Source organism: Falco punctatus (assembly GCF_963210335.1).
Source record: "Falco punctatus genome assembly, chromosome: 5".
Classification (NCBI taxonomy): domain Eukaryota; kingdom Metazoa; phylum Chordata; class Aves; order Falconiformes; family Falconidae; genus Falco; species Falco punctatus.
Window position 1 is genome coordinate 10,781,378 of NC_137584.1, and position 24,989 is coordinate 10,806,366.

The 24,989-nt window shown below is 40.1% G+C and overlaps 1 protein-coding gene across 3 annotated transcripts in view; it reads right to left on the reverse strand.

Moving 5' to 3' along the window:
- MYO6 (myosin VI) overlaps window positions 1-24,989 on the reverse strand; it is a 117,989-nt gene that overhangs the window by 84,263 nt on the left and 8,737 nt on the right. For all 3 annotated transcript variants that reach the window (XM_080388160.1, XM_080388161.1, XM_080388162.1), the window contains exon 2: window positions 591-729. In XM_080388160.1, coding sequence (XP_080244286.1) covers window positions 591-729 — 139 coding nt within the window. The remainder of the gene's footprint in view (window positions 1-590; window positions 730-24,989) is intronic.

Consider the following 24,989-nt stretch of genomic DNA (forward strand, 5'->3'; position numbering starts at 1 on the left):
TGATAAATGAAGCACTTGGAACACACTAACTAGGATAAATGTAACTTTGAAGTCCTAATTCATTTTGCCCTTAATTTGATGTAGTAATTCCATAGGACATTTGTTTGACATCCTGTTACTTCTCCAGATACGTGAGGTAAAAGGATTCATCTCTCAGCCTTCAACAATCTCACAGTAAGGTGGTCTAATCTACGCCAGAGCCTAGCACACCCCTGTAGGACAACTCTCTATGCGTGTAAGGGAAAAGAGAGAAACTAATCTCAACAGTGTATTCTTAATCGGTCTCTAATTTAGAAAAAGAAAATATACAGTACTGAATCAAACTGCTACAGAGATTCAATCCTCCTCTTTCACAAGCAGGTACTCAAGACACATGCAGGTAACTGACAGAAATCATGCACTTCTTATCAATGGGACATTTCATTTGCAATGTAAGCTAAAGTTAAACAAAGATTCTTAGCCAAACTTCAACAGAAAATTGATTTTCTACTCCTTCAAACTGCATGTAATTGTAGATATTGGCAAAGAAATGACCTACAGGTAAAACGCGTTTTGTAAGGTTTTTCTCTGTCCCTTTGTAAGACACTCACCTTGCCTTTTTGATTCAAAGGTTCAATAGTTAAGTTGTCAGTTCCAATGTCCACAATCATCCCCATCTGAAACCCATCAGTTGGGTGTGGAGCCCAAACAGGCTTCCCGTCCTCCATTGTGGGACCTATCCAGTATTTCCTGTAAGAAAAAAAAAATAAACAAAAACAATCTGTATATAAATTTAGCAAGCTATCAGGATTCACTATACAGGCTTTAGTTTGTTATGTTTATTCCTATTATTTGGTGTGGAAGGAGCCAGTCTGCAGACAGGAGCCAGCCTGTCAGGACAAGATTTTTCCAGCCTTTTTTTTTATCTGCAGTGCTTTGCTTACAGAGGACACCCTCAGACTTGAGTATGGAGAAGATTCAAGAACAGATCAGTTTGGGCAGGGGGGGCGGGGGGTGTCCACAGACCGGTCCCTATAGCTCTTTGCCCTATTTCCCTAACTTACAAACCAAGACGGGTCTCTTTCACAATCAAATTAGAAGTACAAGACAGATTCAAAGTTAAGACTATAGTATGAGTGCATATATACACATCTGTATACGCACATATGGACACATACACACGTATATATACTTGCATGCAGTGGATCATATGACTAATGGATACCTGTCTGTACCTGATTTGGTGTGCAAATACTTGAATTTCTGTCATGGGCATATGTCAAGGCACGCAAGCAGAAATCCAGTCTCTTGCCATTTGAGATGAATGAACATGCTCACTCTTTCCACATGGCTGGGCATATGGCTTTTAAATAATCTGTAAATATATTCAGTCACAATTGATTTACTATACTATAACCCTTTGAAAGGCTGACCTCTGATACTGTAAACATTACAACTCTGCCTCTTAAGGAACACCAACCTTACTTTCTATAAAAATACAACACAAAAATTGTTTCAGAAGAATCTAAAGTGTACAAGTGAAATAGATGCAAAGGCCAAGGCACTCAAACCTTGGGCTCCTCAAGTTATGCAGCTAAATAGACTCCCAATTAAAAGGAGCATTTGATTGTATGCAATGCTTATTGAGTTAACCAGGAAAGCTGCCAGGACTGGCACACTCTGAATGGCTAATGGTGCCATTTTAAACACAGTGAATTAGGTGGGCTTTCTTAAAAAAAAAAAAAAACACCCAAAACCCCCAACCAAAATGAAAACAAAAACAAACAAAAAAACCCTACAACTTTATAGTCCTTACCCTGACAAGAATAGTCTCCACACTGCCTGAAAGGCTCACTTCTCCTGGCTGTTTCTTACTCCCCTCCAAAACTCATTCACATACTAAACAGACATATTTTAGTGATTCCAAAATTTCTAAAAGTTATCTCATAACACCAAGGCGTAACTTGCCTCTCTCAGCATGAACAAAATGAGCATGCCAAGCAGCAAAGAAAACACAGGCAGCAAACTCCACAAGTCTGTAAAGAAACTTGCCCCGCATTTTTCTTTTCCCACATCTGAAGGATGCAGAAGGAACTCCAAAATATCTCACAACCAGTGAAGGCTGCAGATCCCTTTGCCATAAGCAGTGGAAAAGAAATAGCATCATCAGTTCACTAAGTTGTACAACCACAAGCAGAAAAGGACACTCTTGTCCCACAGAGGATCTGTCACAACATGCTGCACATAACCTGCTTTTTGCTGCCTCCAAGGACTTCAAAAAGGTTTGAAGAGAAGAAAAAGGCTTGCCATGACTGTTTGGAGAATGCTGCTGGTCTTAGCATCTTACTTGTCAAGGAAGAAAACAATTTGCTTTTAACTTTGATGAGAAATAATAGAAGATATAAAGTAATTCTAAAGTAAAGAATCAGAATGCAAAAGTCAAATATTTTTTAAATGAAGCACTGTTCTGAAGCCACTTTGAAAAAACTAGTCATAGAGTATTTAATTTAGTGTTAATGTGTCGTTTTGTGTTTAAATTTACTCAGTTAATGAGATTTTTTTCCCCCTGAATGCAGTTCAGTATGCAAGAAGCTCAGTATGATTTCAACAAAGTTTTCTAATGTATTCTACTCAAGCAATTAATGCTATTTAAAACATTATATTCAATATGGGAAAACTTGTTTTATCTTTCCCCCATGAGGCATACTAACTTCTTTAACTACTCATAGAAAGTTTATGTTCTAAAACCTCAAGTGATACATTCACTTTTATTGACTTAAAATCTTTTGCCACTTCCCATGAACTCTACAGAACACTATCATCTTCATTACGTGTTGCCATCATCATATGGTAAATCCTGTGAAGCAACGTCTGTGTTCACTCACAATTGGCTGTTGGCCATTTTTTCTTTGCTTTGGGAGACTGTAGATCAGATCTAGTATACAACAGTTTTATGGATTATTTTTTATTATTATTCTTTTTTTCAGCCAGATCTGACCTCTGAGTACAACTGCCACCATGGGCATAGTTGCTGAACAGCTGAGTTTATTTCTGGATATAACCAGCCTTTCGTTTCTTCACAAGCCTATCATTTGCTTTTAAAATGCTAGTTCAAATTAGCACTTGAGTGGTATGCCACACAACCACTAAAAACAGGGCACTTTTTTACATCCCGAGTAGCATGGCCAGGGCTCCAGATTGTAACCATGCCGCACAAGAAATAAACCCTGAAATTACTGCCAAAATTTCTGCCAAAAGTTAGGATCCCAACCTCCCCAATTAGCACCTGGAGGCTTCTGCTTTGCTTACTTACATGGGCTTTTGCATTCTTGCATATTCTTAAGCCAACTTCATGATTTATTAATAAATTATGGTATTGGAGTGTTACAAGCTAAAAAAATCCTCTTGCAGGACAGAGCAGTGACTGAATTCAGCCAGCACCAGGAAATGCATAATTAAGAAAGATACCTGGGACTTTGCAAGCATCAAAGAAGCCACTGGGTGAAAGCATCTAAATACGAGTGTAGTAGTTATTCACAGGAAGATTACTTTTAATAAATACAGTCTTCTGCCTGAGAAGTGATACAAAACTAGTTGTAACATTTTGGTTTTGCCATCTCTGTCAGCTGGGGACTCTGACAGGCAGCACATTAAAACTGGATGCCAAAACCCATCAGGTCATACCTGCTCTATTATCTACCCCTCCATCTGATGTATATGCCATTGCCCTTGAGACAGATTCATAAAGTCTACTCCTGAACAAGCTCTTGAATAGCCAGTTTCCAGTCCGGCATTTTAAGGTGAACAGAAAAGAAAACAAGAAAAGAAAACAAGAAAACAAGAGTTCAAAGTTCAACTACCTGATATAAGTCCTTTAGAAAAAGAAAACAGCACTTCTTTCAAACATGAAACTATGCTTTACTGATTAAAATGCACATATCACAGAATACAAACTGGGAAAAAATATAGATTTGGATGGAGACTTTCAAATCATATTTTCCCTATAAAAATACAGCCCCAGTCTGGTTACAGACCATTCATTAATAGCTATCAGTAGGAATAATTTTTTTTTTTCCCATGTGCATCCATCTAAATCAAATCTACATGAAATCAGCTTCACTATGCTGTGGAAAGAGCACCATTTCTGGAAACTAAGAAAGCAAAAAGACCCCTATCTAAGCTAAAAGCACTAAGGCAACAAATTTGAGAGCAACACCACCAAACACAAGAAGTCACATGAATGGCACTTCCAAACAAAGGAAGCCAGAATGAGCAATCTTCCACATTTGTATTTGTACGTATGCACACAACATGTATTAAAGATTCTAAGTTGCTAGGTCATTTCAGTCTCCAAAACTAAGACTTTTTTGCAACATGAAAGAGAGAATTAACAAAAGTTACGCTTATAACCAGGAAGCCAGCAGGCCTTTCTCTTTCTATAGTCAGTAAAAAAAAAAAAAAAAGAGACCAGGAACCCTGTACTGGAGTTTGTCTCTCAGTTGAACAGGACAGGGACAGTAATAAAACAAGCGTCTGAAATGGGTAAACTTAATAGCTATTCCCTCAAATGTCAGATTTTATATATTCATAATTTGCAAGCAGTAATAGACCTTGCCTGAATTATCAGTAACAGCATTCAGCGCTAGCTAAACACTAGTAGCCAGCAGCTCAAACAATTGCAAGGCAAAACTACACTGCACTCCCCTAACAACAGCAAGAAAAATACCAGCCAGTTCTTTAACTTTTTCTGCACTATTATTCCCTTTTTAGAGAATGTTTAATGATAGTTTCTCAAAAAAATTATCTACATAACATACTGACCATATGAAACAACTAAGAATTCCTCAGTTGAAAGCTGGCACATTATCATCCCACTTATGTTTACCTAAAGATTACTGATTTTAAAATAATGTAATACAACTACATTCTGATCCTGTAGAGTATTCAAAAGGAAATCAAACACTACCGTCTGATGAAAGAATTCCAGGAAGGCAAAATACAGTAATGCAATTTTAAACTTGTTTCCAGAGTCCAGAGGTAGGCATTTGCATGCTCTGATCCTATTTACTATCCTATGAACAGTTTACTATACCAGGGCACTGTACCAATTGCTGAATTAACTAGTTCAAACAAGTGAAAAATTAAACTTCACTAAACAACTGACAATATCTCATTAGGTTGGTTAAATCCAAGGAAAATAGACTAGTCAGGATACACATAGTAGAAAATTATCACAGTAAAAGTAGAATTACTTAGGTTATTTTATATTTTAAAAAAAAAACACCAACAACACTAGTACTTGTGTGCTTAAGAGCTGCTCAAAATTCTGCAAATTGCACCAGGCACGTAAGAATGCTTTGGGAAAGGTCCTGTGAACACACAGACCAAAGGAAAACATTGATACATAGTGGTTACTTTACTGTCAGTCAAGTTATTTTTTCAACCCTATTTCACTGTTAATTGCAACTTCCACAAATGAAAGCTTAGGCAGCAGTCCCCACTCTACTGCAGGTGACGGTATTTCAAAGGAACTGCAGATAAATACCAAGTTGGGGGGGAGGTGGTGTGGGGGGGGATGTGGTGTTGAGCTAAATGCAACACAGTCATAAGTGCATTGTTTCACTGAAATCAAACCCATTGAATTTTTATTCCTTATTTACTTTTTCAATTTACTATAAAACTTCTCCGCATTAACACATTCTAGTTTAGCCATACCAAACTGTAGGTTTTTTCATACCTACTTAACATCAGCAAGGCAACTGTGTCAAGCAGAGACTTCTGCCAAACCAGGACAGAAGAAAACAGGCTGGAATCCAGCACAGTACAAAGGCATATTCAAAAACAATTTGCCTTGAAAATGTGAATGCTGACTTGTTAATTGCCAATACACTTTGTAAATATATGCAAGTAAAGCAAAGAGTAATAGATCACACATCTGAGAATTACTAGATAGAAAAATCTTTTTAAGCTACATGCTATGACTGCTGGAGACAATTTGAGCCCAACAGCTGATGAAATTATTGTCACGGCATGCTCATTTTCTTGCATATTTGCATGTATCAACATGTTTTTGATAGTGAGCAGCCAGAAACTGATTTCTATAGTACTTCTGTAAGAATCACTCTTTTGTATTTGGATTCACTTTATATTTAGCATTCACATAAGAAATACCTACTTTGCTGTTCTGTTTACTACTAAAAACGTTTGAGAAGACAAGCCAATCCCTCATGCTTAAAGCAGGGGAAAAGTCTTGTTTTATTTCATCCGTATTAAATGTGGAAATTGCCAAATAAAAGAAAAACAAAACCAGAAAACCAATGTTCTGGATCTTGGTAAGGCAAGCCTGCAATGCTTCACATCATTTCTCAAACACCTTCACCTGGAACATCCATGCTCCTGGAAGACCAAATTTTAAGGAGCAGAAGAGGAGCTGTGGTAGAGACAGGATCAGCAGAAGACCTGTATAGCTTACTCTTAAACCATCCCACCTTCCTGTGTCTTAATTAGTCAAGCTAATTCACCCCAGCTACACTCCTGGCTTTGCTCCCTGCTCCTGCCTCTTCTCCTCCAGGCCACCTTGAAAAATACTGATGCAGGGCAGACGGTCTGAGTAAGAACAAGTACTTTGAAAAAAACACACAACTACTTTGGAAATTTTTAAATGGCTGTCCCATTCACATAAACTCCTAAAAAGAATCATTTTTTTTTAATCAATTAATGGTAAGAAATTGCCTTCACAGCAACTGAATGTTTATCACCATTCTGAAAATGGGGTGTTACATGCATTGTGCTGCATGCAAGAACTCTTTCTGTTTTGAAATGTTTGTTTCATGCCTTTTCAAATGCATCATGTTTAATCAATTATAACTTCTGTATCTACATGCACTTCTCACATAACAAAAATTTAGCCCATTTAGCCTCATTAGCATGAGATCGTAAGAGCATGTTTGGGAACCATATAAAAATGTTAACAGTAGTTCCAGCTTCAAGAATTTCAAATCTACCAAAAAGCAACATCTCACATTTACTAAGACAAACCAAAACCACTAGCTGCAAAAACCGCAATGGAAAGTTTTTCCAGCTGCCAACAACACGGGTTGCAGGAGCAAGTGTTTCTGGGCGAACCTTTCCAGAGGACTGTGCCCAACTGGGGTTTCTGGAAATGCATCTGCCTAACCAGACCCCAGGAGCACCGAAGATCTTTGTGGCACCTGATGTAAGACGTGAACTGTGCCCTCTGTCAAACTGTGACTTAAGCAGTAACACCCCACTGCAGCAACAGTTCAAAATAAGAGCAAAAGAAACAAACAAAATCCCTCAGTATCATGAAAGCTAGGCTGAAAAAGCCCTTATTCGCAGCAATGTAGTTCTAGTTAACTTCGCAACAACATTCCAGCTAGTTTTAAAATTCTGTTGAACTTCACTGGCCCATATTTGTCCAATTCCAACTGCCATTATACAAGACTGAGATGAATTTTGTACAACTTGTAGCTTGTAAAACTAACCACAGAGGTTGTGGTCTTTGGACTACGACATTGGGAAGTTAAACTCGATTCATATTAAGATCAATGAGGTCTGATGGTTTCCTCTGTGATTCCTGCTCTTCTGCCAGCTTTTTAAAGCTACTGCTCTCCCAAGAACATTGTGCCTACTAACAAAATAGAGATGTTTCTGTCCCAGTTCTTGCTAATTAAAATACCCTGAGTGGGGCTTCCTGACAAACAAAGGAATACATTTGCCAAGGGGATCTGCACAAGCATTTTCAACCAACAGCAATACCTAAGCCAGTAAGAGCAACAAGCAGAAAGAGGAAAAGTAGCAAAACCCAAAACACGTCAAATTCAGCAAGACAAAAAAAACCCAAAAAACACACCCACAAACCAACCAACCAACCGAAGTTAAAATTAAAGAATGAACTCCTCAGATATGGTCTGGACACTACTTCAGAAGCATTACAAAACAGAAATGAGGACCAGAAAAAACAGAAGAAAACCAATATGGCTAAGAGAGAGAGCTTGAAAGAGGTTGTTCAAAGCAACTTAACTCTTTCAGACTGTGCTACTCAGCCCTAGTGAAACCAGCAGGCTGTGAAAGGGGAAGAAAGGAAGCACAAGGCAGAACTTGGCAAGCAGATAAAGGCATCAAAGCAAAATCAAAGGCATCTCATGATAAAGAACACATAGGAGCCGACAGACATGCTCTCTTGCAGATTTAGCTGGAGTAGATCAAGCTAAGAAGCTGAACTCTGGAGTTAACTACCCCTATAGCTGAGAGACCGCGCCGTGTGACCACCGGTCAGGCACACTAGTTTAAACCATATTCAGTGAACAGCCTCAACAAGGGCAGGTAACTTCAAACTCCTTCAGCTAGCACTCTAACAGTGTATTTGTTTACACCCTCGCGTGCCACCTTTTCCAAGTATAAACATCAGAAAGAACAAATACTTCCTGAAGGCTGAGGATGACTCTCTCTAAGCTAACGAAGTTTAAATTCTCCTCCAGTTATGTCATTTCCCAGTCTTCCACACCCATTCATCTTCTGCATCTCATACTCTCCTACTGTCAAATTAAGTGCCCTGTATCCCCACCCAATGCACCCTGCTGCCAAGCTATTGCTCATCTTCAGGTGACCTATTATAAGGACTGATGTGTTTATTCTCTTTTAAGACTATTCACCTATCAGTTTCTCTTTGAGCTCTGTGCAGAAGATAAAACAAAAGCTACTAATCGGCCTCGAGTCTGCCAAACAGAAGGGATCTCAGCTCCAGTACAAAAAGTAGAAAATCAGATTACATAAGTGAAAAAACCATAGTAAGCTAAGAAAGCCCTTCCTTTCATTCTCAAATATTGAAAGGAAATGCTATCACTTACTATAAATACTGGTTTGGTATGCAGGTATCTGGTCGCTAGCTTCCAGTGACCTGAATTGCAGATTTGAATCAGAATGATCTGAATTGCAGAAGCTGCACATTACGGTAAGTAATCAGGACCCTAGAATTTTAATCCTCTGTAGACCATCACAAATGTTGGCTAGAAGGACATCTTGGTATAACCAGACCGTACCAGTTAAAGCAAGCATATATTGTATTTTACATCAGCTTTTTCCAAGCTGATTCAGGAACAGGCTAAGGTAGACTGAATCGCAGTAATTTATTCTAACTTATATGAATGCAGATAAACTCAAGAAAGTTCATGCACTCACAAGAAAATAAGAGGCATATTCCTAAGCACCAATTGAAGAAAAGGAAAAAATGAAAAACACAAACAAACAAACGCTGCTTGTGAGTGTTTTTGAATTTTTTGGAATTCACCAGCAATTCAAGAACTCTCCATAACTTAATCAATTTTTCAGAAAAACAGTGGAAGAAGAAAGCCTACACTAACTAGTGACAATACCATTAATTTTGTACTTTTAGATGAGTCATGCTTAGCCCCTGAATTTCAGGCAACCCTGCAATTCCAACAGATAAAATCCAGAGCTGCATTGTAACCTTAAGCCTATCTGTAACTTCTTCTCACCAGCTGCACTTGTGAATGATTTAGAAATACTCTGGGAACTCCCAGGGGCGACCAACACACAACTCTGGCCACTATCCCTGAACCCATTTGTCTTGTTGAGTTGTGAACTTCAGCTATGTAACCCTCACTGCAGGGTAATAAAGCAAAACTAAATACGTGAGTAAATACAGAGGTAAGCAAGAAAGCTACCTGCACTGACTTTTATCAATTTGATAAATACATATGTGTATAAATAACAGAACAGAGACATGCATTTGCCTGATAATTTGTTTTTAAAGTCCAGCAATAAGAAAGCATCAGCCAACATCACTTCCAAGTATATATCAGAGTGAAAATGGAACTGGTATTTTAGAAAAGAAAGAATACATACTCAGCCAGGATCCAATCAAATCAAATAAACTAAGCACTGCAGATGGCAGCATCAAAGGCTGCTGGAGGGTCTGCAGGAAACCTCAGATGCCTGACCTCAGACAACTGCAGAGAGGCTATACTGGAAAAAAATACAGTTCTATTTTCTGTCTTACTACCAGAAAAACAAACAGCAAGTAAATCAGAGGTTTCCAAACAGTACCAGCTTTGATTTGGCCACTTTATTAAAGGAGAAAATACTAGAAACTAATGACAATCAGCATCTGTAGATTAACCAGTATAATCCAGGAACTGTTTATTCCCATCCTTCTCTGTACAGAAACCATAATTCTTTCAGAGACAGAATTAGTTCCTAAAAACGCTTATATTATCAGTTTCAATCTCCTTTTTCATCTCTTCATATCTGCTTGTAGTTCTTAGGAAAAGTACAGGTGTAATTTATAGGCAATAGGCTGAAACACAGATGATCCTCTATAGATCAGTGAACTCAGGAGAAACTCCCCCCTTCAGAAACAAGTAACTAAAAAAGGAAGATTCTTGTCCAAGTCTACTCAATCTTGTAATCTAAAAAAAAAAAAAAAAAAAAAAAAAAAAAAGGGGACAAAAATCAAAAATCTATTGCCAAGTTCAGAGATATCATTGATAAAGTAATTCTGAGGGAGGAGACTGAAAGCTTTCTCTTAATATAAAAGCTATTTAAGATAGTCTTAACAGCAAAGGACAAAAAAGCTACCCAGAGAAAGTGACACAGAACACGTTTTGTCAGCAGATCCATCAGTTTTCTTGGAAAGACGAATTTGTTGAGCCCATTACTACGATGCAAGAAAATAGTAATTACACAGAAAAACAGTAATTGCAAAGAGATCATTTACACTATGTCAGTCTCAAAAAAAGATCTGGAATGTATGCTTTAAGAATAAAATCCACCTGAAATCCAGAAAAATGACCAGAGGGCTGGCACACCTCCGCTGTAAAGAAAGGCTGAGAGAGCTGGAGTCCATTCAGCCTAAAGAAGAGAAGGCTCTGGGGAGACCTTATTTCAGCCTTTCCATATATAAAGGGGGCTTATAAGAAAGATGGAGACTTTCTACCAAGGCCTGTAGTAACAGGACAAGGGACAACAGTTTCAAACTGAAAAGGTAGATTTCGACAGGACATAAGAAATTCTTTATGAGGGTGGTGGGATACTGACACAGGTTGCCCAGAGAGGTGGTAGATGCCCCATCCCTGGAAACATTCAAGGTCAGGTTGGACGGGGCTCTGAGCAACCTGATCTAGTGACAGTTGTCTCTGCCTACGGCAGCACAGTTGGAGTAGATGATATTTTAAAGGTCTCTTCCAAGCCAAACCATTCTGTGATTCTAAAATAACCTTTAATGCTTGTACTATTCCAGAAGCTTGTATTTTCATAGAAGTGCTTAGAGGCCAGGCATCTGAAAAGCAACAAATCAAGACAAAATCTGTTATCAGGACTGACAGGATCCCAGCAGCAGGGAAAACTGCAGACCATAGCATCATCCATGTTAGCCCCATCCTGACCACACCAAAGAATGGGAGAGCTGAGCTAAGACACTAGCTTGCTCCAAGGTCTGAGAAAGTCTTGGGCTTCCCTAAACCTTGGGACAGGGTCATGCAGATTATGGACTCTGGACCACAGCTAACCTTTGCTCAGATTTTGCCACAGTCTAAGACAAACATACTCCTGCCAGACGGGCTGTTCTTCCCACTGACTCGGTGTCTCAGGGAGCCACAATGTGACTGATGCAGCTCCCATAGCTCCGTACTTTTACGGACCATAAGTTATAAGAAATCTGGCTCAAGAACATCACACTCACTTCTTGTTCAGAAAAGTTAGATCTAAAGCAGAAGACTGAGATTAAAGTCCAATTTTAAAACCTCAAATACATCAGCTGAACATTACTTCCCATTCCTGCCATGTATAAAATATTATTTATTAATTAAACAGGAATGCTGCAAGAAAGTACATCCCTGCTCAGAAGGTTCTGTTAATGTCAACAGTTAATAAAAATTGCTAACCTGCATTACCAGAAAAATCATTATTAATTTTCTGTCCAAGTGTTACAAGACATATACAAGAGACCAAGCTTGGCCAAACCCATCTTTCAGAAGAAATCTGGGGTAGCTTTAAGGCTTTCAATAGCAAGTTTCATGGTGCAGGCACAGTCAAAGTGCTGTCTCTTCACATGCAAAAGAGCCATTCCTGAGGCTGGGAATTGTACTAAAGCCCAGCAAGCACAGGCACACGTGGTCTCAACAAATCTGACATGAAAGTAAACTGAAAATAACTCATGCAGAATCACGGCTACCAAGACCAACCCTTAAGCATAATTACAAATCCTCTACAGAAGCTCATGCAGCGGACAAACCACCACAGTCACATGCTAAGAACTGCCTATTTATTTTGGCAAGGAGGCCAGAAGTGGAATCAAGGGAAGCTTTTAGTCAGGTTGTAAATTCAGCCACAAAATGTGGGTCAGGTGTTTTTAAATTCAAAACTTCCTGAGCAATTACAACTGGAAAAAAAAATTTCTGGGAGCACGAGTACTGTCATGCTGCCACTGGTACTTCCCGATTGGACTCAGCAGCTCAAAGATGAGAGCATTTAACCATGGCACTTGAGCCTTCATTTCAGACTATGCAAAATATTTTATACAAAGAGCGTACCTCTTGCCACCAAGTCCTGCGCCCACTGGGAATTAGATCAACTGGAATAGTGTCAATCAATAGTGTCTAAGACCCATCCATCTGATGATAAACTGATGGCTAGACACTTTTAAGGGGGTGGATCTAAGACCAGAAGACAAAGTGAAGCTGGCTCTCTGCTAAATAAAAAGATACTGCAATTATCATGATGACTTTTTCATTTTCCTCCTTCAACTACATGAATATTTAGTTTCCATTTCATTTTCCTTTCTTTAAGAAATACCCCAGAATTTAACACTGCAGTGAGGCTAGTATTACATATTTCCATCTCTGGAACAAACAAAACAAAAGAAAACACCAATATTTTCAACTCTAAGTAACACACTGCTTCCATTCTGTTGCTTTTTAACCCTTCTTACAATGTTCTGAATTAAACTGCACACATTGTAGGGCAAAAGAAATTAAAGTATCACACTTTCAAAACCAAATATGTCTTACAGAAGTCCTGTATGGTCAATTTTAGGTATTTCTGGTTTTGATCTTTTGTTTGGTGTGGTTTTTTTACTAATTATAAATATTTGAATATCTATTATCTCAATAAAAGGCTAATTTCAGAAATGGAGAGCATATTACTTACAGACATTTTTTCAAGTCATTAGTTATCCTGACATAAATCTGGAAGGCAAGTTTTAAACTCAGTGGATACATCTATGTTAGCAAGTAACACAGTACAATCGGAGCAAATTTGTACAGTGAAACAGCAGTGCTGAGGGGCCAGTGCCCATACTACACACACTGTAAGGATTTTGCTAATTCCAGTCTGTACCAAGCATCGCTACTCTGATTCCCCCAGACTAACTATGAGTTCACTGCTGGAGAATATCAGGTATTTTTCTAAGGAGCATCTTCCGCTCTGGTTTCATCCAAATGGGATCCCGTTTGGTGCCTGGACCTGCAGTGCGGTAAGTGCAGACAACCAGGAGGTTCACCACAAGAGCAAGCTCCTGCGATGAACTAAAAGACACAACTCTACTCATTCTTCATCCAGCTGCTGATGGTTCCTGGCACATGAAAAGACAGAAATTGTAGACTGCTGCTCTAACATAGTCATAGGCCAGGTTAGGGCACTTTTTCCCCTTTTTTTATCTGCACTTGATCTTCAACTTCATCACCATTTTAATCTAAGCTTCACTCTTTAATACTCAGCATTACTGATCATATAATATATAGCTACCAATCACACAGCATTACTTAACCAGCAAAAAAAAGGCCTTAAAACAATGCAAAGACGGTTTCTCATAATTTTTTATTTTTTGAATAAACAAACTAAATTATTCTTTTCTCTTTCTTCCCCAAGGACAGACTATTGCTATTACAACATAAAAATCTTACCTTAGAGCTCCAAATTTCAATACTTTGAATACACGCTTCTTTTAAAAAAGAGAGTTCAAACATCAGCCAAACCTAGTTTCTCCCTTCAGAGCTTATATAATTATAGTGATCTTGCTCTCTAAAAACAAAGCATGATTAAAATTATCTTTCGTTCCCTCTAAATTGTCCCAAGATGATCCAGCAGCCCCCCCCTGCCTGTGAGCCACCACGGGCAGCTCTCCCCAACACAGCCATGGGCACCGCACTCCAACCAGCACCCGCCAAGCAGCCCTTGTCCCTGCTGCGAGAGGACACCAAAAGATACTGTTGTCTAACCAAGTAACAGCTCTCAAAGTAAAATACCGCTTGGACACTCAGCTGGTAGTTTACCACTGCCTCCCCATCAGATGATGCTGCGGGACTGGAAACATGGAAGCAGCAGGAACAGGAATGCGAGTGAGTCCTGTTCCTGCATGTTTTGACATAACCCTGTTCAGCAGTCCCAAACAAAGGCTTGTGCTTATTCAGCCTACAAATAACTTTAATCATTGTGTTTTGTCTAAAACTGGAGTATGGATTCCTCTCACCAGAGGAGATTAATCTTCCTGCTGCTTGTCAGACAGGGGAGATTTGAATTAGGGCTTTAAGCCAAAAGCACAGCTAACATTTGCAGTTGTGCAGATCTAATCACATATCAAAATTTCTGCTCCTGCTCCAGCATCACACTATAAAAAGTCACCATTTCTTTCATTTATGGGCAATATATGAAATGCAAATCCAAATCGTTTCAAAACCACACTGGAAGTCACCACTAAAAATACCTTTGAGGAAACTGTACAAGGGTCGCATAGAAATGTTTAAAGTTCCCAAATACAGGATCAGTGCAATGTTAGTCTTCCCTGCAAACCAGACAGCTCCACCAAACAAAACCCAAGTAAAGTCTTCTAAACCTTCCTTCCCCTCTGCCAGCACAACTCATCCCCCCTATTCAGTACATAGTGCTCCACTCACAATCAACTAGGAAACTATTAAGAAGTATGAAGGCCACTCTGCAACTTAGGGAAGAGCTTCTCAAGAAAGAAGAAAAATAAAAAAGCAGGTGAGGTAATTTAACAACTCACTGCCCTAGGACAAAAGTTTCGCCTTTCTCGGTCCCCTGCTCCCCAGCTCAGGCAGTACCAGCCCCAGCATCTGCAAACCAGCTCACTGCACTGCAACAGCAGAAAAATATCCCTGCTGAAGTGCATGGTTTAATCTACTTATTCCTCCCAGTTCAAAAAGAAAATGGATGAGCTCCACTGCCATCATAAGATAGAGGTAGAAAATGTATCCACAAGAAGGCAGAGATGACAGCAGAAACTCCTCCTTGAGTCAACAGCAAGTTGTTACCTTGGCTCTCCACATCTCTGAAAATATGTGCAAACGATGCAGTCTAAGAAAACCAATAGAGATCAGACAGTTCAAGCAGACTTGTATTCAATTTGTAACATACAATAATTTCTTAGACATAAAGGTTTCCCTCTACTAAAACCAAAATATTCGGTGCAGAAATATGAATATCTGAAACATTAATTAAGGACATTTTCTTAATGCCTCAGGTTAAAAACTCAGACCTTCCAAAACCTAATGGTTTTGCGATAGCTTTGAAGATTTTGTTCAATATTTCTCAAAAGTCAGCAGGTTTTCTCATGTCTCCCAGCTGATATTACCTGTACGATTTTGCAAAAAAATCTCAAAACACATACAAGCATGGCCTCAATTGCCTGGACACAATCTGAATCTAGATGCTCAAAACCAATCTAGAAAATTGTAGCTTTTAACTTCAAAGAATAAGGATACATTTTTAAACATCTCAAAAAGAAGCAAACGCATACAGTATTCATCAAACAATAGTAATTTTTGTTGTCATGTTTGTGCAAAACAAATGAGAAAAAGGGAAAAACACAACAGAACCTCCATCAGCATAGCTTCTGGAATTGATTACCAGCATTTGTTTGAGCTATTTGATGTCAAGGATGGTTGAGGGCACATTTCCCAACTGTAAAAATAGGGCACTTCATGTGGATCACGAGATTTGACCAGTATGACCTTAATGATTTAGGTAACACTCTTCTAGAACAATAACTTTTAACTGCTGTTTTGGCAGCCCCCAGAAGGGGATTAAGAAAAAAATACTCCAAAGATCAGAGAGAGATGAAATTTCTGACAGAATCCAGGTGCGGCAGAATCATAGCATCATAGAATCATTTAGGCTGGAAAAGACCTTTAAGATCATTAAGTCCAACAGTTAACCCAGGACTGCCAAGTTCACCTCTAAACCATGTCACTGAGCACCACATCTACATGTCTTTCAAATATGTCCAGGGATGGTGACTCAACCACCTCCTTGGGCAGCCTGTCCCAACGCTTGACCACCCTTTCAGGGAAAAAATTTTTCCTAATACCCAATCTAAACCTCCCTGGTGCAACTGGAGGCCGTTTCCTCTTGTCCCGTCACTTGTTACCTGGGAGAAGAGACCAACCCCCACCTGCCCACAGCCTCCTCTCAGGCAGCTGTAGAGAGCGATAAGGTCCCCCCTGAGGCTCCTCCTCTCCAGGCTAAACACCCCCAGTTCCCTCAGCTGCTCCCCATAGAACTTGTGCTCCAGACCCTTCCCCAGCTCCATTGCCCTTCTCTGGACACGCTCCAGCACCTCAATGTCTGTCTGGCAGTGAGGGACCAAACCTGAACCCAGGGTTCGAGGGGCGGCCTCACCAGTGCCCAGTACGGGGGGACAGTCACTGCCCTGGTCCTGCTGGCCACACTGTTGCTGATACAAGCCAGGATGCTGTTGCCCTCCTGGCCACCTGGGCACACCGATGGCTCATGTTCAGCTGGCTGTTGACCAGCACCCCCAGGTCCTTTCCCACCAGGCAGCTTTCCAGCCGCTCTTCCCCAAGCCTGTAGCACTGTGTGGGGTTGTGGTGACCCAGGTGCAGGACCCAGCACTTCTCCTTGTTGAACCTCATGCAACTGGCCTTGGCTCATCAATCCAGCCTGTCCAGACCCCCTGCAGAGCCTTCCTGCCCTCAAGCAGATCAGCACTTTCCCCCGACTTGGTGTTGTCTGCAAACTTACTGAGGGTGCACTCGATCCCCTTGTCCAGGTTGTTGGTAAGGATACCAAACAAGAACTGAGCCTGATCCTGGCCCTGGAGAACACCATTTGTGACCAGCCACAAACAGGATTATCTCCGTGCACCACAACTCTTTGGACCAGGCCATTCAGCTAGTTTTCATCCAGCAAACTGTATACCTGTCCTAGACATGAACAGCCATTTTCTCCAGAAGAATGCTGTGGGAAAGCGTGTAAAAGGCTTTACTAAAGTCCAGGTAGACGAAATCCACAGCCTTTCCCTCATCCACTAAAAGCCTCACTAGAAGCTTCAGAGGATCCAGAAATCAAAAAGACGAAATGATTTTTACAAGGTAATGAGTGAAACTGACCTCACAGCTGACATCACAGGTTCAAACCATGTATGACATACCTGTTTGTAGTCAAAGGACCAGATACAGCTGGAGAAGAAATGCACTGAGCAGTCATTTCCGCTTAGTGCTTTTATTTAATTAACTTTCTTGAAGAAATTTCTTATTTTCTCAACAACATTCCCAAGAAACAGGCACAACCCAATTTAATGCAACCTGCTATAGATCATTAGGATTCATCCAGGTAACAAAAGAAAAAAAAAACCCAAACTTAATTAGATCAATTTAGATCAGTTGCTATAAAATCCATGGGTTTTGTTATTTGGCACATTTAAACCTATTAACCAGTTAATCAATTAGAGAAGAGGATAACATGAAATAGTTCTTAAGCGTGCTTCAAAGATACTTAAATCTTCTTATATTTTTTTCTTCTAATTCAAACACCTTCTGTGATCAAGAGCAGCACCTTTAAAGCCTTCCTCCAACTCTAGCCAAAATCCATCATTATTATTATTATTATTATTATTAATCTGTAACCTTGAAGACACATCTCCTTGTTCTTCCAAGGCCAAGGAAAAACATTTTCTTCTTGTACATCTTTACAACTTTCCTCTATATGCTCATAGTACCAGCCACACAGAAATTCCGTGAAGCTTTAAACAAACCCTTTGCCAAACAAAAACCAGTAAGGATCATGTAATCACAAACGAAATATACACAATATTTACATGGAAAACAGACTACAGAATTCTTCAGGCTAGCAGAAAAAGCTGTAATACACAGTCACTGGAAACAGAGGTCACACGGACTAGAGACAGGCACTATTTTAAACAAAGACCATCAATCATTTTGAAAATCTTCTGTAGAATTACTTTTAACCAATAACATGGATTTCAAATTAGGACTAGATTATATTTTTTCTTCTTAGTTCAGTATTTCGCAGTCTGATTTCCAAGACATCACACCCAGTCTGCAAAGCAGCTACCTTTTTTATTTACTTCTAGTACATATACAGACACAGCCAAAGGTAAGTGCTAGTGCCCTCTGCCAGAAATACTTCAAGGTCAATTCCTGGGCTGGTTTCAGCTTTTGCAGATATTGCAGTACTCAGAAATGTCAATCATGTCAATCAAAAGGTCTAGGACACAGTTCAAAAAGCCACATGCAAAGTCTTGGGATAAAAACATTTAATTAATGCATTTGTGATTACAAGCAAGACCCTCACAGTTGACTGCCAAACAGTGAACCGTAAAACTGTCCCTGATTATTTTTTTTTTTATGGAAAACTAACATGTTACTAGTTTCAAAAGGATGGAAAATACAATTCTAAACCAAATGGACTGATTAAAGCTGCAGAAAAGACTGTGCCACTATTGAAGGAAAAATTGTGGGAACACGTGGAACTTATCACCAACGGATCCACAAGAAGACAACCTGAGGATTTCCTTGCTCAGGGCTTTACAAAGCATCCTCTTCAGCTTTCTGGACTTCTGGTCTACAAAGTTCAAACTCAGATTCACTCAAGCACTCTATCTGGGACTCCAGTCTAGAGATCTTCAGCACCTCCTATATTCCAGCAAATATATTCTTTATTGCAGATGCACACAGTCCATATATCCCTTGTAAATTCATCCAAAATTTGAGCTCCATAGAAGCTTAATTAGAATGATCAGGAAATTCTACTCAGAAGTCTGATATGACCAATTCAAACTCCTCCTTGATATTGAAAACACAGAAATATTTCAAAACTGCTTTCAGGATGAGTATTTCTTCACACGGTCAAAGGATCTAAGCACTCTCTTGGAGGGCAGAGGGTTAATACTAAACTCCTCATAGATTTCCTGTATTTCCTCTCTGGAGTAAAAATCTTCCTCAGGGAAGAGTTTTTGGTTTTGAATTATTCATAGGAACTAGAAAACTACAAGCTTATGGGTGCCCAACATCATATGATTAGAGACCTTCTAAGGTCATCTTAGAAAAAAATCAAAACAGTGTAACAAAAAAAATTATGTGTAGAATCTGACTACAATGAAGAACTCAGAGGGTTAATTCAAGTCAGGCACTTCCTCAGGAACCAGAAAAGCCCAGTTCCTTTGCCTGGTGCTGAAACAGAGTGAGCAATAAACACATGGGGTTCACTTGGTGCTGAAACAGACCGAGGAATAAACACATGGGGTTCAGTCACCTTCCAGAGACCTGTATGAAGTCTTGAGGCAAGAACTCAAGAATAACTGAGTTCAAAAAGGAAAAGACAGTAAAAAGCAGCCCAAGTGACATAACTCACTGAACTAAAAAAAGCCAAAACAAAACAAGAAAAAACACAATCAACACACAGACCCATTTTGCAAAATGCATCAACAGATGAATCAGTACCCTCGTCACACAACGTTAATGGAGACGCTACCTCTCTTTACAAAGACGCATATTCCACCCTTCACAATAGCATACCTGCCTTCAATTACAGGGATGTACACATTTCCTTTTATTGATTGAAGGACACAAGGTCTGAAAAATTATCTTATTATTTCTATTAATAAATAGAGGATATTTAAAAGAAGCACTCAACCATAGTTTAGAAGGCTGAACTATAAACCCAGAGTACATTTTTTTGCCACAGTATCCCCCCAAAACCAAAAGTAGATGATCTTTCTTTCTTTGTACACAGAAAGAAAATTAGTAATATTAACCATCAACCTAACATTGCATTTTGGTACTGATGCTCTGTTAAAAGGAAGTTCCAGTTTCTGCTTTATTTAGGTAACTAGTAAAAAGAACTTTCTAGCTATAATGGTTTTCTCTGACAAACTTAAAAAAAAATATACATGCTTTTTGAATAACTCCATTAACTTGGAAACAACAAGGAAAACAAGAAATTAATCAAATGTCTTCTCAAATGCCTGCACAACCAGCAACAGCCATTTCCTATACTCCCTTCCCAGCCAAGGGTGAGACGTGCTGGCTAACCTCCCAGTGTTATGACCTGTGAAAGATACAGATCTAATTTTGCTAAAAGAAAAACACCACTGCATCTGGTCTGTTAAGAGATAATAAATATTTTATATTTTTTTTGGAAGTGGCAATTCACCAAAATTTGCTGATGTTCAAGTTTAAGCGCACAACAGAGAAGCATAGATATATTTCAAAGGTTATCAAACAAGTATTTGGTTTTCCAGCTTCCACTCTGTAAGAGTCATTCAAGTTTTACTGGATGCTGTAATTTAACTCATTTCTTCATGCGTCCAGCAACCTGCACTGTGTGATGATCCTCCTCTGATACGGAACCTTTTGACATAATTCTAGAAACGTATACAGAGTGTGCCCTGCAGCAGCAGCCTCGGAAGCCCTAATGCACCAGGTGTGGCTCCAGAGGCAGATCCTGAGCCACCCTGGAAGTGCCCTCAGAGTGACGCAGCCTCCCTGCAGAGCCTTTGCTGCTGTGGGTCTCGACTACTTTTACACTGAAAAACACAAGGGAAGGGAGGGACTCATTTTCCGCTTGGCCTGCCCTTCTGTTATAGCAGTGCAATAAAAGATAGGCCTTGACTGTAGCGAATGACTTTCATCTTTGATAACCGGCTTCTTCCCTTTCTCTTGACATCCTATAATTTCTGTCTTCTCCCAGCCTCAAACTGCTTTTTTTCTTCTCTCTAGAGAAAGCTTTTTTTTTTTGCTCTCTAGACAGAAACACATTTATTGTGAAAACTGTCAGCTATCAGCAAGTCAAAGAACACAGAAACGGCAGGATCACTGAAGCTACTGAGGAGAAAACATAGCAGCAGAAAGCGCCAATCCTAGAAAATCACCGCTGGTGCTATTCCATGTAAGAAAAACTCCTTGAAATGCTCTTGACAGCTTTTGGTTTTGAGGAACTCCAGGAGGCCAGGAGCCTTCCATCCTGCCAGAGGAGCAGTGCTGGTCCTGCACCGTGCCGTGCCTCTCAGCCCAGCTAGCCAGCGAGGCTCTGCCTGGAAGGTGAACCACATCTCCTCAGCCTCCTCCACGCAGCATGACCAGAGCTCAGCAGCCACTGTTCCAGATCATGCTTTCCCTACAGCACGTGGCTGCTTCTGCTTACACCACCCTGGTCATCATCAGCATTAATAATTTCGTACCACTGGTAGTTACTCTCCTTCTCAAGTCCTTCTACTCTAAACTTCCTTCCTCTTACACATTAAGCTGCACCTAAAATTACCTTGTAAAGCAGATCCTCATCTCAATGCAACAGTATTCCCCTCACTTCCATTTTTCCCCAAAACAGGAAAACAGATTGCTGCTTTGGTCTAGGAATCTAGTGAATCCACACGCATTTTTGGTGGCAAATGGCATAGGGCTTTCTTTGCTAGGGTGCTCCTGAAACGGTGACATGGTGCTTCTGCTGACCCAGAACAAGATCAGTGCGACGCCATCCAGTGCAAAGACCCCTGTGAGTAGTCAAAGCTCGTAGCAGAACAGCAACCCACAACAGCCTGCAACAACAACAACAAAACTCCTTCCTTCCTGCTGATTTGCATGGGGAGCGAGCACACTCAACTGCAGGGCTTCCCAGGCTGTGCTGTGCACACATAAGCAAAGTTTGCTGCGAGAGGAGTGTCCCCCACAGCAAACGTGTCCTCCACTTCACTCTCCCAACCTCTGGCTGACGAGCAAGGTTAATTGTAGGTTGACAGCTTCCAAGTAATTACAGCCATTCCCAATCCAGTGCTTAGTGGTATGACATTGGTCATGCTCAACAAGGGAAGGCAGAGTAGAGAAAAACATGAATTTTTATTAAAACTCTTTCCAGTTTTCAAATTCTGCTTGTACCAGATGTTCTGCCCTATATCTCTCCACTGCCTTTCTCACTAGACACCAAAACTGGCTGCCAAGTAAATAAAAAAACCAGCATCTCTTTCATCCTCAGAAAACCGTACTGAAGGAGCCAGTTTTACTTGCTCTATTGTACAAACTCCATTTGCAATCTGTCTTGGTATATGCAGTCCACAAAGAGCATGCGAAGCTGCATGCTCATTTGTAGGACTGACGCCATGCAAATCCTTCTCATTTCCAGCAAGTTGTGAAACACAAAAGGCAGGATATCCTGCAAGTAACAAAGTAAAAGAAAAAAAGAAAAAAAAAAAAAGGGGGAAAAAAAAAAAAGGCGGCGGCAGGTGTCCTGACTTACGCAGGGCTTCTTCAAGGGCAGCAGCTGATTCTGAAAAACGAAGTCTGATTCAGAGGAAGCCACCTTGTGAAGCCAGCCACAAATACCTGCACTGGAAGCACCAAGGACCCAGATCACAACTCCACTGCAGCCTGGATCCCAGAGTGATCCGGGAGACAAACAATGGACAAGACACAATGCAACCCAGGAAGCCAATCCAGGTGACACGCTAACAGCATACACTGGAGTATTCATTACATTTTACACTTCGGTGAACTCAAAATGCTATCACATGCATCTGGGTCAAAATTTGACTGCCATTCCATCCAACAGTACAAAGAGGTACTATCAGCTATCACCAAACCAAGGTCTACATCTCACCTATGACTCGCCACAGCCTGAAGCACCCAAGCTCCACACCAAGCCATTCCTGTCCCAGCTGGGTCAGGGGCCTTGGAGAGGAGAGCCCTGATACCTGAAAAAAGAGGAAATCCTCCCTCAGCTACAGGAAGATCTTTAAAAAAACCCTTTGCTCTTCTCCCACATTTTCTTCTTGTTGGGATGGAAATATATGTAAAGACCTTGACAAAGGTACAATAATAGAGAAGGCACTTTAGTTTTTCTAACTTACCTAAGTACTAGTACAAGCTTGTAGCTTATATTAAAAGTTCAGCATAGCCCAAACACTTGCAGGAGATGCTTAAGGGAAGTGGTGATGTGGCAGAAAAAAAGGAAAAAACCACCCTCCTTTTTTCAACAGCAGTAACCTGAAGACTGCTAAGACATGCACTTCAAAAACTAACAGCCCCACACAAACATAAAACTTCGTTTAAATGCTTGCTAACATCACTACGCCAATTCCTCACAACATAAAATTGTTTTTCTTGCAAACGTGGCTACTATTTCATATTTGACTTGGTTCTCCTGTATCTTCAGGTGTATGGTAGTTAGACGGCTTTTCAAACTGAAGCAAAGGCCTGAAAAAAGTAAAATTAAATACTTGGAAAAAATCCTGTATTTATCACACAGATGTGCTTACCATATTGTCAGACCAGAGACTACCCGTTAAGAGTTTTGTTGGTTTGCCTGCCTATAAGATGTTCATCAAAAAAATTAGGCCATGAATTTAAAATGGAGTAGCTGATCATAATAAAAACAAAGCCACACAAGTCTCATGGACAGCTGTGTCTTGTCCATTCAAATTTCTCCATAAAGCAGCTGCAGTGGAGGAAGTAACAGATCCTTTTGAGAAGGCTGCTATCTTACCTGGATCCTCTCAAAACTCCCTGGCCATTTCCAAAAAGACAACTGATGGAAATAAAGAGAAGCTGCTAAAGGGAACACACAGAGTCCTAGGAAAACATGAGCCAATTAGCTTTCATTAATTATAACTAACCACAGTTCAGCACACCTTCTGTTGTTGCTCCTAAACCTTTATCTGTCTTGGGGTGAAATACTTTGCCAAAATTGTGAGGCCTCATGCTCTTCTTACACCCACGGCAGGCACACCCAGGGTCAGTGCCTAGGCATGTATGGGGATCAGGCAGCATCTTCCAGTTGAGGATAAAAATATGGCTTTGAAGTCCAGCCCGGGCATGGTAGGAAGAGCAACCCTGATGCTACCCTGTTTTGCCTCCAAGCAGCCAAGCCAGCATTTTTCTTCCACTACAGGTGTTCCCTCTTGAATCTGCTGGGGTCCCTTTGGTCCTCTCAGCTCCCCAGCCTTTCCCACCTTGGCGTCATCCTTCAGCCTTCTTCTGTTCCTGAAGGAGCTCACATCATACTCCTCCTCCTCCTCCTCCTGGTAGTTTCTGTCTCCCCTGCTTCTAACTCCTCCCTAGGGCTAAAGCAGCAGAGTCACTAAGCAAACAGGCCGGCAACATAAAGTGGCCTTTGTCCGCCCTCTTCCCTCCCACAGGGGTTTGTAAAGAAACCAGGATTAACACAGAAAACAACTCATCTCAAACTGCCAGTTTCTTTGAAACTATGCAAATTTCCACTTCCATCTGATGCACTCAAGCAGTCAGTACTTATTACTTAGATGAATTCCTAATTTTTTAGTAAAAAACAAAAATTAAAAAAAAAAATCAGGAATAGAGCTGCATTTTTTTAAATGAGATAAAGAAAAATAAAATTCTCCTGCTACAGAGCTCAGTAACTGATCCAGGACCGTAACAGAAGGGTTTGCAACAGAAGCTGCAAAGAGAAATTTAAAATAAAGTTTATGAAGCAGCCTAATATCTCAAATATCTGCCTACTACCATGAATAAACACACAACTCAACAGATACAAAGAAGCTGAACCCCAACGCTCATTAAAAAAAGTACTTTCCATTCCAAGCTAAAAGAAATCTGATACAATATTTTAAAAAAATACATACAGGTATGAAAAATTTTGAAAGGTTGCAAGGATTTAGAATGAAATAAAATAATACGTAAGAGTATAAGGTCAACATATTATTTATCATTGCTGCTTTGGTGTTG